General features: G+C 52.9%; 1 protein-coding gene across 3 annotated transcripts in view; it reads left to right on the top strand.

Annotated features, from left to right (window-relative positions):
- TRPC4AP (transient receptor potential cation channel subfamily C member 4 associated protein) overlaps positions 1 to 12589 on the top strand; it is a 90424-nt gene that overhangs the window by 76965 nt on the left and 870 nt on the right. For all 3 annotated transcript variants that reach the window (XM_030915201.1, XM_030915200.1, XM_030915202.1), the window contains 8 exons: positions 2517 to 2575; positions 5634 to 5735; positions 7185 to 7268; positions 8284 to 8374; positions 9347 to 9487; positions 10119 to 10227; positions 11339 to 11451; positions 12285 to 12491. In XM_030915201.1, coding sequence (XP_030771061.1) covers positions 2517 to 2575; positions 5634 to 5735; positions 7185 to 7268; positions 8284 to 8374; positions 9347 to 9487; positions 10119 to 10227; positions 11339 to 11451; positions 12285 to 12491 — 906 coding nt within the window. The remainder of the gene's footprint in view (positions 1 to 2516; positions 2576 to 5633; positions 5736 to 7184; positions 7269 to 8283; positions 8375 to 9346; positions 9488 to 10118; positions 10228 to 11338; positions 11452 to 12284; positions 12492 to 12589) is intronic.

Genomic DNA, 12589 nt, shown 5'->3' with positions numbered 1-12589 from the left:
GTGCAGTGGCCGGATCTCAGCTCACTGCAAGCTCCGCCTCCCGGGTTGACGCCATTCTCCTGCCTCAGCCTCCCGAGTAGCTGGGACTACAGGCGCCGCCATCTCGCCCGGCTAATTTTTTGTATCTTTTAAGTGGAGACGGGGTTTCACTGTGTTAGCCAGGATGGTCTCGACCTCCTGACCTTGTGATCCGCCCGCCTCGGCCTCCCAAAGTGCTGGGATTACAGGCTTGAGCCACCGCGCCCGGCCCCTATTATAATTTTCATCCACCTATAGAACTGTGCTCCCGGGCATGGTGGTTCACACCCGTAATCCCAGCACTTTGAACGGCCAAGACAGGCAGATCACTTGAGGTCAGGAATTCGAGACCAGCCTGGCCAACATGATGAAACCCTGTCTCTACTAAAAATACAAAAATTAACCGGGCGTGTTGGTGGGCACCTGTAATCCCTGCTACTCAGGAGGCTGAGGTGGGAGAATCGCTTGAACTCAGGAGGTGGAGGTTGCAGTGAGCTTGGATCACGCCACTGCACTCCAGCCTGGGTGACCGAGCAAAGACACTGTCTCATACAAAAAAAGGGGGCTTTGGTTTTTTGAGCCCAAGGATTCTCCTTTACCTTGTGTCTCTCACAGTCCCCTTGAGAGAGCTCTGAACAGGACATTGGAAGACTTGTAAGGGCTTGAATGAATCACTGAATCTCTGAGCCTCTGTTTTCTTGCAAAAGAAGGATAATACTCTTTCCCCTGTTGGCCCCCTGGCTAGTCCGCAACCTTCCAACCAGCATGCGAAGGAAGGTGCTCTGGGACCTAAAAGTGCCACACAGCCATCAGGGCCCGGTGCCATGGGGCCCTGATCTCTTCACTGCACTCTGGGGACTTCCCTCAGTGAGCTGTCTTCTGCTTTATCATTTGAGTTTTTAATTTCAAGCAGATGGATTTTGCATTTCTAGATGTTCTGTCCGGCTCAGTTCGGAAACTGCTTAGCCATGATGTTAATAACTTTTTTCTGCTGTATATTCTGTTTTTAATCATTTGTAAAATCCTTTCTTAAGATCTCTTTCGGTTGCTCATGGGTACTAATGCTTGTGTTTGAGTCTTCAGACCTCAGGGTGGAGTGTTACCTCGTGTTTCGTAATGTCTGTGGAGAGGCCACCAGAATTGCTTGAACCCAGGAGGCGGAGGTTGCACTGAGCTGAAATCACGCCACTGCACTCCAGCCTGGGCAACAGAGTGAGACTGTGTCTCACAAAAAAAAAAAAAAAGTTTCTGCCCGAGGCCCTCTAGCCAACTTCCCTTTGTACACCTCTGTGATGGGGATCTCATTTCACTCCAGGCAGGGGGCTGCCCACTGCATGAGCTAGCAGCATGCTTTTTTATTTGCTGTTTTATCCTATTGTAATTTTCATCCGCTTACAGAACCGTGCTCCTGGGTGTGGTGGCTCACACCCGTAATCCCAGCACTTTGAGAGGCCAAGGCGGGCAGATCGTTGAGGTCAGTGGGGCTAGTTTCCCCCTTGGGTACCTGTGTAGCCTCAGCCCTGGAGGCGTTTCTACAGGGCACTTTTGCTTTTGTCTGCCAGGTATGTCAGGTACAGCTGTCCCGGGGCCAGTTTTCATGTTTAATATCTTGGCCCTGCTGCCCCAGTCGTGTGAGTGCAGGGTTTCTGCTACTCTTGGGAGGGCTCCCTTCACCTGCCAGCAACACCCTGGCAGAGCCAGGCTCCCTGGGCTGGTGGGTCAGGCCTTTCTAACCCTTCTCTCGCCAAGTATACATGCTCCCCAGGCTTTACAGGGACCTGAGACCCTGTCTGGTCCCTTCAGGGCATTAAAACCCAAGCGTTAGTGTGACTAGGTCTTGTCGCCACCGCTCCACACTGCACTCAGCTGCTGAGTATCAGTTCCTTGGCTCACTACTCCAAACTCCTCGGTCCTTTCTTCATTTCTGATTCCTGTGGACTTTCCCCCCACCGCTCCACACACGTTTTGTTTGTTTGTTTGTTTTTTGGGACAGAGTCTCCATCGCCCAGGCTGGAGTGCAGTCAGTGGTGTGATCTTGGCTCACTGCAGCCTCCACCTCTCAAGTTCAAATGATTCTCCTGCCTCAGCCTCCTGAGTAGCCAGAATTATAGGCACAGTAACCATGCCTGGCTAATTTTTGTATATTTAGTAGAGACGGGGTTTGCCATGTTGCCCAGGCTGGTCTCAAGCTCCTGACCTCAAGCGGTCTGCCCGCCTCGGCCTCCCAAAGTGCTGGGATTACAGGTGTGAGCCACCACGCCCCGCCTTATTTTTTATTGAGTGTACTGGCATGTTTTTAGCAGGAAGGGGGCCGCATTAGCTTAATCTGCTGTTGATCAGATGTGGAAGTGAACAGATGGTTTTCTAGCTAAAGAAAGGTCCTCATGGTGCATGAGGACAGAGGCTCAGAGAAGTAGGCTCTCACCAGAGTGTCTGCTTGTGTTGTTTTGGAACCTGGTGACTGTGGTCTTAACATTGAGGCTATGCATGTGTTTCAGGACATCACCTTGAAGATACAGTTTCTGAGGCTTCTTCAGAGCTTCAGCGACCACCACGAGTAAGTACAAGTGTGTCCCTGCAAAGAGAGTTGTTGGACTGTCTTTTGAAGGCCTCAATCTCTTTGGTCCATGACCTCAGCTTGAGAGGAGGCGCTAGAGCTGGTGGAAGCCCGCTGTCCCCTCAGTGGTAGCAGGTGTGACACTGCAGTCGGACCTGCCATCTATCCAGCCTTTCTTATGGCAGGCACTGCTCCTGAGCTTGCTTCTAGCCCTCATAGCCACCCCCAGGAACTGAGTATGGAAGTCGTTGGCCCCTTACTACCTTTGGAATCAATGGATCTCTCAACCTACTGCCCCTCTGAAGCAAGAGTGGACAGCGTGGCTATTCCCAGGGGCCAGCAGGAACCTCAGACAGGCAAAGCCAACTGCTTACTGAGCAGCTGGGGGATTCTTCCCTCCACAAGGAGGTGTGCTCCCGTTTTTCTTGAAAGACATTCTGTGCTCATTTATTTTAAAACCTTCGGTGGAGAATGTGCGAGGAAAATTACTCTCTGCTATAAGGAAAACAGTGCAGGAAGGGGGTGACTAGCAGCTGACCCTTGACCTTGGCATTGGGGAGATGATGTGGGGACCTTAGTGAGTGAGAATTTCAATGAGCTTAGCTCCAGCCAGCTGCGTGTGCACAGGAAACTGGGCCCACTGTTGCATAACTTCTGATTTTTTCGACCAAGGAAAGCCAGAAATTAAGATTTATGTGAAAGGTCCTGATTTTAAATGTTGGTTTAAATTTTTTAAAAACCTTGCATTTGGCCGGGCGCCGTGGCTCAAGCCTGTAGTCCCAGCACTTTGGGAGGCCGAGGTGGGTGGATCACAAGGTCAAGAGATCGAGAGCATCCTGGCTAACACGGTGAAACCCCATCTCTACTAAAAATATTTAAAAAATTATCCGGGCGTGGTGGCGGGCGCCTGTAGTCCCAGCTACTCAGGAGGCTGAGGCAGGAGAATGGCGTGAACCCGGGAGGTGGAGTTTGCAGTGAGCCGAGATCGCGCCACTGTACTCCAGCCTGGGCGACAGAGCGAGACTCTGCCTCAAAATAAATAAATAAATAAAAATAAAAATAAAAAAATAAAATAAAATAAAATAAAAATAAAATAAAAACCTTGCATTTGAGCTAACAGAACATGCCTGGAGACGGCTGTGGCCCCAGGGCACCTCCGTCATATGCACCCGTCCTCTTTGAGAGATTTTCTGGCTGAAAGCCATAGAAGGGCTCCAGGAAGCATGTTAACCTTCTGAAAAATGGCACCACATATGTTACGGAACTGCGCTGTTTTCCCTGAGGAAGTGAGTCTCTGGCTTTCATCAGACTCTTCAATCTGAGTACTCTGTGGGATATCAGGATGAAATGCAGACAGCCATGGCCCCTGCTCTCATGAAGGGCAGAGTCTGAAAACAAAGACAGTTGTTCATCCGAGGATTCCACCATTGAGCATTAGTGATGAGTGGAGATGGTATTCAGGAGGAGAGGAACGGGTCTGTGAGAGGACATTTGACAGGGTACAGAACTGGCCAGAGGACGCTCAGGAACTCTCCCTTGCAGAAGCAGCTTGTCAGCCAAGACCTGAAGGGTCGGCTTGTAGTGAATTGAGTGAACAGGCATGTGAAAGGGTGAGTGTTCTAGCCAGAAGCCCCGGAACGAGGGAAGACCATTGTGGCCAGCTGATGGGAGTGATGTGGGCTTGGCTCTGGGCTGGCTGCACAGGGCCTTGTGGGTCACAGTCACAGGCCTGGATTTCATATACAGATGGTGCATCACTTAGAATTTTTCAACTGTACAATGGTACAGAAGTCGAATTTTGAATTTTGATCTTTTCCTGTGCTCATGATAAACAGTTCAGTACTCTTGCAATGCTGGGTGCTGAGCTGCAGCTGCAGCTCGAATGTATTTCAAGAAAAATGATGACCAGCTACACGGTCACCAAGGTAGACAACCAGTACTCTGTGCTGTGCCCGCCATGTTGCCAGTGTTTGTGGCCAACTGTAGGCTGAAGTCAGTGTTCTGAGCACATTCCAGGTAGGCTGGGCTAAGCTAGGAGGTTCAGTAGGTTAGATACATTAAATGTGTTTTGTTTTTTTTTTTTTTTTCTTTTTTTCAAGATGGAATCTTGCTCTGTTGCCCAGGCTGGAGTTCAGTGGCATGATCTTGGCTCACTGCAACCTCCACCTTCTGGTTTCAAGCGATTCTCCTAGCTCAGCCTCCTGAGTAGCTGGGATTATAGGCGTGTGCCACCACACCCAGCTAATTTTTTGTATTTTTAGTAGAGACGGGATTTCGCTATATTGGCCAGGCTGGTCTAGAACTCCTGACCTGGTGATCTGCCCGCCTCGACCTTCCAAAGTGCTGGGATTACAGGCGTGAGCCACCACGTCCAGCCTCAATATGTTTTCAACTTAAACGGTATTTTCAAATATGTTGGGTTTATCAGGGCATAACCCCCTCCTAAGTCAGAAAATCCCTGTTCTAAATGCAGTGGGAGACTGTGGAAGTGTTTTCACCAGGAGTGACAGGATCAGAGTCCTGATTCTGAAGATCACTTTTGGTGCTGTGTGATGACGCAGTTCCTGTGGAATGCCTTTTAGGGAGCTGGTGTCCTGGGAGTGCAGGGAGCAGTGACAGGCCTGGATGGCATGCGGGGGGAAGTGTCACAGTTGACCAGGCCTCTGTGATGTCTGACTGTGGTGGTTGGTGGGCCTGGTGCAGCAGGGCCAGGCTTGAGCGTGGTTGGACATGTTGAGGTGCTGGTGCCTTTGAGGAAACAAGTAAAAATATAGGCAAAGAGAAAGGCCCGGAGCTGCTGAGGGAAGGGGCCTTGTCAGTGAATGTGGCAAGCAGGGGTTGGGGGTTGGGGGTGGGGCCAGGGAAAGATTCCACTGCCTGAGAGCCCAGAGTTCCCTCCTGCGAGTGCTGGCTGGAGTGAGAGGTGCTGGAGGAAAGTGCCTGGTGGCTTCTCAGATTCTCTCTGCAGGAAGTGAGCAGGAGACTCCCTGCACTAGCCCGGTGCGGACCCAGCAGCCCCATTCCTGTCCTTTACCTCCTCCAACCCATTTTGTTTCAGGAACAAGTACCTGTTACTCAACAACCAGGAGCTGAATGAACTCAGTGCCATCTCTCTCAAGGCCAACATCCCTGAGGTGGAAGCTGTCCTCAACACCGACAGGTGAGTGCAGGGGTGCAGCTCTTCCCTCAGCCCATCCCGGCTGCTCGCGTTCCCTGGGGGCTCACTGGTGAGCACACCCAGGTATGCATGCGTGTCCTCTCTTAAATGTAGCTACAGTGTCCTGAGGGCTCCTCTGTGCCAGGCACTGTATTCATGTCACCTGCATTTTCTCATCGGAGCCTCACAGCAGCCCCAGGAGGGAAGCCCCATCCATACCTGCACTTTACAGATGAGGGAGCAGAGCCTCAGAGAGGTCACCTGCCAAAAGTCTTGTGTTTTCCTTACCGCCCCCCTTATCTCGTGCATTCAGCCCCTTTGCTTATCTGCTCCTTTCTTGCCTGTTGGCATCTGCAGCCAAGCAGGACAGACAGAAGCCTCTTACTGCTGCCACATGTTAAGCTGCATTACCTGGGTTAGGTTTGCCTCACCTGGAGCCAGGCGACGGGGGGCTAGTCTCACAGGCGTCAGAATACAGTGGACTTAATCCAGCAAGAACCACAATTTCCCAACCTTTTTTTGTTGGTTTTTTTTTTTGTTATTGTTGTTTTTTAGACACAGGGTCTTGTTCTTTCCCTCAGGCTGCAGAGCAGTGGTGTGATCATAGCTCACTGCAGCCCCAAACTTCTGGGCTCAAGTGATTCTCCTGCCTCAGCCTCCCAAGTAGCTGGGACTACAGGTGTGTGCCACCATGCCCAGCTAGTGTTTGTACTTTTTTTTGTAGAGATGGGATCTCACTGTGTTGCCCAGGCTGGCCTCGAACTTCTGGCCTCAAGTGAGCCTCCCTAAGTCCTGGAATTACAGGTGTGAGCCACCATTCCTGGCCTCCCAACCTTTTTTTCCTAAGGCAGCAACCAGAACTCTCCATTCAAATAAAATTGTACCCAGTCCTGCCCTGATGTGTGTAGTGGATCACAGTAGAGCTGCTCTGTTTGAAGGGCCCAGACCCCTGCATGCTTGGCCATCTTCCTTCCCCCATGATGGGGCCTGAGTCCTTTCCTCATCTCCTGCCTTTGCTTCATAGACTGGGAAGCTGAGGCTTGGGGTTGTGGGTACTTGCCCAAGGCCAGCTGGAAGTGAACCTCAGGCCAGGAGTACGCTGGGCCCCACCCTGTTCGCACAGTTTTTCCGCATCTGGCAGACTGGCGTGCCTGTTTCAATATACTTTTGGTATAAACAGCTCTTCTCTGGCAGTTCTAAGTCATGTCTGATTCTGGTTGTTTCTGGCCTGGGAAGGTAAGCTGGCCTGAGATGTGGTGGGAATGCACTTGGCGGTTTAATTCTGTGACTGCAGGGGTCTCCGGGGCTGTGGACCCAGTTGGAGCAGGAAGGCATCCTGCAGACTTGGAAATGTCCCCATGGTTTTTCACCGCCTAAACCAGCAGAGCGACCCATCCCCAGGGCCCCCGTCAGTCTCTCAGATCTGTCACCAGTGTCTCTCTTCTATTTCAGGAGTTTGGTGTGTGATGGAAAGAGGGGCTTGTTAACTCGTCTGCTGCAGGTCATGAAGAAGGAGCCAGCAGAGTCATCTTTCAGGTGGGTCTGGGGACAAGTACCTGCCAATTCTGTGGGGCTGCAGAGCCAGGTGTTTCGCAGGAGGTTAGAAATACCTCCTTTAGTCACCAGCATCCATGCCTGAAGCACAGGTACTGGTGGGGAGAGGTGGTTTGACTGCCGTCTTGCCTAGTGTTGACTTGGCAGGTATGTGGGACCTTCTTCCGCAACCCACAGTGACTGAGCATTCACCAAGCACCTGCTCTGGGCTGGAGCCGCATGGCTGGGAGAGAACTAGGATACGGCCTGCCATGAATTCCCTAGAGCTGTGCTGTTTCAGTGCAGCATGGAAAGGCCTGGAGCCAGTTGCCCGGCAGCTGTAGGAGCAAAGGGGAGCCTCTTCTCCTGCTAGGGCTGGGGGCTGGGTGAGTAGAGGAAGGCCTTCTCTGAGGTCCTTAGACACATCTGAGATGAGTCTTGAAGTCAGTGGACAGGTAGAGTTCCATCAGGGCCAGGCATGAGCTGTCAGGAGGCTTCATACCCACATGGGCCTTTGTCGCTTCAGTGCCTTGTCCAGACTCCCTGTCATGGATCCCCGCTGTGCCTCGGGGTCCCTCAGTCAGCATAAGCCACTGCTTCCCTAGGCCAGCCCGTCGTCTGTGAGCCCAGCGGCCTGTCTGCTCGTGTTCATCAGCTTCCCACACACATTCCTGGCCCCTCAATTGCATGTCCTGCCATTCTTGTGAAAGGGCAAAGCCTAGAGTATGTTTCACGGGGGACTCACAGGAGCCAGCCCTTCGATCCCAGATGTCACCTTCTTTGTGAAACAACCCCTTCCAGACAGACCCAGATAGAAGAGTTCTGCACTGAGCTGGCTCTCTGTGAGGATGGGGGCACTGCTGTGTCCCCAGGCCCAGGATGAAGCCTGATGCTTGGTAGATGTTCAGTAAATGCTGAGTACATGAAAAGGGAACAAACATCTCCCAACCCCTTGGAGAATTGAACATGGGCCAGAAGAGGGCAGCCTTAGCCACCTGAGCCAATATTTGGGTCGCAGGTTTTGGCAAGCTCGGGCTGTGGAGAGTTTCCTCCGAGGGACCACCTCCTATGCAGACCAGATGTTCCTGCTGAAGCGAGGCCTCCTGGAGGTATGGTCTGGAGCAGCCACTGTCTTGGGTTCCATCCCCCCCAGCCCACGCATTGTGTCCTGTACTGAGCCCCAAACAGTTCATCAGGAGCCGACCAGAGATCACAACTTCTGAATGCCAGTGCAGGTTGCCCTAGTTTTTGCCCTGGGTTTCCAACTGTGGGTTCCCCATGGGTGCTTAAGGGGTGACAGATTTAGGGGGTGGCCAGGCCATGCAAGAGGGCGAGAGTTTAGTTAGCAAGGCATTTTGACCCTGAAGATATTTTGATACTAAAAGTTAATTTTCTTTGTTGAATAGTGGTCTTCAGAAAAAGTAAAACAGCAGAATGGCCAAAGTTAGAATTGGTCTTTCAGATTTTTTGATATGGACAAGAAACTGACCCCTGGATTATAAAATCCACGTGGAAAAGAACTGACCAAATCAATGTAACTCCAAGAAAATGTAGAAAACTTTCTAAAGGAGTTAATTGGCTTTATTCTCTTGATGGAAACTCAATATTTTGGTGTAAACTTTAAACAATTTTGCTCATAAACACAAAGACGAGCCATGGGGTCAAAGTGTGTCCTTGCTTTTCAATTCTGTCCTTCATTTACTTGAATGACCTCAGTGCTTATGGCACTGGCCAGTGCATGGCAGTGGCCATGTTTTAGACCTGGTGATGACAGCTCCCCTCACCTAGGAGCTGAGCACCCCGGCCATCTTGGTGACCACAGTGCAGGTCACAGGCTTCAGCTATACGCACTGGGCAGGGGAGAGATTGTGCTACATTCCCAGTCTGTTCTGCCTCCTGGTGAGGTCTGTCAGGTCTGGTCCTGTCCTTGGAGCCACCAGCATTCTCAGACAAGAATCTAGACGGGATGCAGGTTCCATCCCCAGGATGCTTACTCGAAGCCAATGCATGGTCTGAGCTCCATTCCAGGCCCTGGTGGGGGTAGCCATGTTCACACCTTCACCCTGTCCCTCCTCACCCAGCACATCCTTTACTGCATTGTGGACAGCGAGTGCAAGTCAAGGGATGTGCTCCAGAGTTACTTTGACCTCCTGGGGGAGCTGATGAAGTTCAACGTTGATGCATTCAAGAGATTCAATAAATACATCAACACCGATGCAAAGGTAAAGTTCACCTCGGGCTCTGCAGAGTGTGCTAGGTTGTCCAGAAGTTCCCTTGTAGTCCTGCTCTGCCAGCCTTTAGGCACAGGTTTTAAATGAGAGATGACAGGAGATTCTGGGCAGTCTTTGGCAAACATTCATCGGAACCTGCTCTGCCTGGCTCTGTGCTAGCCCCTGGGAATGCAGGGATGAAAACCGGGGCTGCTTGTGGGTAGGGAGTGAGGGTGGGAATGGGCAGCTTGTGCACTTGCCGTGACGCAGCATGGTGGGTGCCACGGTGGGAGCTGCTGTAGCGAGGGACTGGGCCTGGTGTGTTAGGCTCACCGGGTGTGTGTGACAGAAACCCAGCCAAGGCTAGCTGAAGTAAAATTAGAAGTAAAAATTAGAGGAATCCAGCACCCTTGAGTGTAAAACCACTGGACAGAGTGTCGGATCTGTGCCGAACTCCAGGGGGTGCCTCTTAGTACCTGTGTCGTGAGGGGAGGTCCCTCAGCTTGTCTGAGCCTCTGTCTTCCTCTCTGAAGCAGTGGGGCTGGTGGAGGTCGCTGATGCCCGTTGTAGTGACTGTCCCCCTGGGCCATGGCCATCCCTGGCCAGCAGCCCACTGCATGCTGTGAGCTTAGTTTCTGTACAGTTCCAGGTGTTCCTGAAGCAGATCAACAGCTCCCTGGTGGACTCCAACATGCTGGTGCGCTGTGTCACTCTGTCCCTGGACCGATTTGAAAACCAGGTGGATATGAAAGGTACATGAAAGGCAGGCTGTAAAGGCGAGTCATGCAGGGTGAGAACGCTGGCATCAGATACCCTGTCTCCAGCAGGGAGACAAGAATGACTGAGGGAGCTGCACCAGACGCCCACGTGGCCGGCTTCGAGGTGGCGGCTCCCAGGGCAATTCACTTTGCTGCCTTGTTCAACACTTTAACAAGGTGAAAATCCATTGTTGTTAGCAAGATGCAAAAAACAGAAAAAGACCTTTTGGACTGGTATTACCTGGCACGATGAGTTGGCCCCCTCGTCCTCAGTGTGCTGTGTGTGGAATTACAGGTGCCCTGTGGTGCAGCAGGCATCTGAACCCTCCTGGACTTGCTAACGCACTTCCATGTGTATGTGCACACATTTCCTTTTTTTCCTAGGAGAGGGCCTGTGGCATCCAGCAGATTCTCTTGACGGTTTGTGACCCCCCCACCCCCCAAAAAGTCAGGCACTTGTTCCTTGTCTAGGTCACTGTCATTGATAGCAAGAAGTATCCTGGTAGTTGGTAATTTAGCCGTTTGCCTCCTTTTTCTGCCCCAGAGGGTCTGTTTCAGGGGAATAGCCACACAGATTTTGGTACCTTCAGCTATTGCCCTGCCTCCCAATTGTGTGGGAAGCAGTTGCTCCGACACTAGTGGACGGAGCAGAACCTGTGCCTTGTGGTCTCAGTCCTGGGCCAGACTCACCTGAGAGCTGGTGTGGAAAACTGGTTGCCCTGGGAGCTCTGCAGGAGGATTTGAACTTTTGCATTGTTTTTCTTAATGCAGCATGATGGATCCATCTTCCTGTGGCGGAAACTCTCCTGTGTGTGATATGGAGGGCAGGGGTCTGGAGCCAGGCTAGGGAGGGCTGAGGGAGAGCTGCCCTGAGCTTGGTTCTGGAGGATGAGGTGGGGTGCTTCTGGGCGCTCTGAGAACACGGCTTTGCCTGGTAGCAGGACAGCTGAAGGTTCCTCTTGCCACAGTCAGCTTTCGTTGAAGCTGTTTTGATGATGAGCCCCCAGCTTCAGAGTCAGGACCCAAACGGGGCTCCACTAGAGGCCTGGGTGACCAAGCCACTGGGCCTAAGCCTGACCTGCTGCACCCCCGCCTCCCTCCGCAGTTGCCGAGGTCCTGTCCGAGTGCCGCCTGCTTGCCTACATATCCCAGGTACCCACACAGATGTCCTTCCTCTTCCGACTCATCAACATCATCCACGTGCAGACGCTGACCCAGGTGAGAGGCCCCGGCAAACACACAGCAGGGAAGGTCGATTGGAAACTAGTTCCTTTGTCCTGGAGCCCAGATTTCTGTCCCCTACTCCAGAAGTGCTTCTCTGGAGACCCAGCCCTTCTGAGGACTGTGCTCAGGAGGAATCAGTGCCCCATTGTATGGACAGGGCCTAAGGAGGGTTCGCAAGTCCCCTCAGGTCACAGGCTGACTCGAAGGCCAGCGCTCTCCCTGCCTCCCCCATGTCCACATCCCTCACACCTTCTGCCCTGCTGGGCTTCGGAATCGGACCTGAGGCTGCCCAACTCCCTCACTGAAGTCATGCAGCCTTCCCTTCTTGGAGCCTCATGCACCTCTTTTCTAAAGTGGGGGTGATCTTAGCACCTCTCAGAGGCGGTCTTTGGTTCTGTTCTGAGGTGAGGCGCCAGGTGGGAGTGCATGGTGAGAGGGGCAGAACTCTTGCCCCTCCGAGGTGTACAGGCTAGTGCTGACAGGCACTTCTGAAGCGGGATAGCCGCCCCAGCCCACACACCCAGCCCTGCCTGGGATGGACCTTCCGGAAGGAGTGATGCTTGAGCCGAGGTCTGGACAGGGACAGATGTTGTTGCCCTCAGGTGGGGTGGGAGGTGGGTGTGGGGAGCAGGAAGGTGCTCAGGCAGGAGACTGGGGCTGCTGGGGGTCCCCTTCCCCCAGTCCTATCTCACGTCTGCGCAGGGAGAGCTCCATGGGTAGCCCGAGGCCTGGGGCCACTCTCCTCCCTGCCTGATGGTTGCCCAGGTTCACCAGGGACCACTGGGGCCCCCACCAGCGCCTGACCCGGTGGGCCTGTGGCCTTGCAGGAGAATGTCAGCTGCCTCAACACCAGCCTGGTGATCCTGATGCTGGCCCGACGGAAAGAGCGGCTGCCCCTGTACCTGCGGCTGCTGCAGCGGATGGAGCACAGCAAGAAGTACCCCGGCTTCCTGCTCAACAACTTCCACAACCTGCTGCGCTTCTGGCAGCAGCACTACCTACACAAGGACAAGGACAGCACCTGCCTAGAGAACGTGAGTGCCCCACCCCTCAAGGGGGTGATGGGTGGGCAGCGGACCCAGGGCCTCTCAGAGGGGTATCCCGGTGCTGGGCTTGACCTGGGTCCTCCAGG

The sequence above is a fragment of the Rhinopithecus roxellana genome, chromosome 13, assembly GCF_007565055.1.
Source record: "Rhinopithecus roxellana isolate Shanxi Qingling chromosome 13, ASM756505v1, whole genome shotgun sequence".
Classification (NCBI taxonomy): Eukaryota; Metazoa; Chordata; class Mammalia; order Primates; family Cercopithecidae; genus Rhinopithecus; species Rhinopithecus roxellana.
Note: the sequence above shows the minus strand (reverse complement) of the source record. Positions and strands in the feature narration are given on the sequence as shown.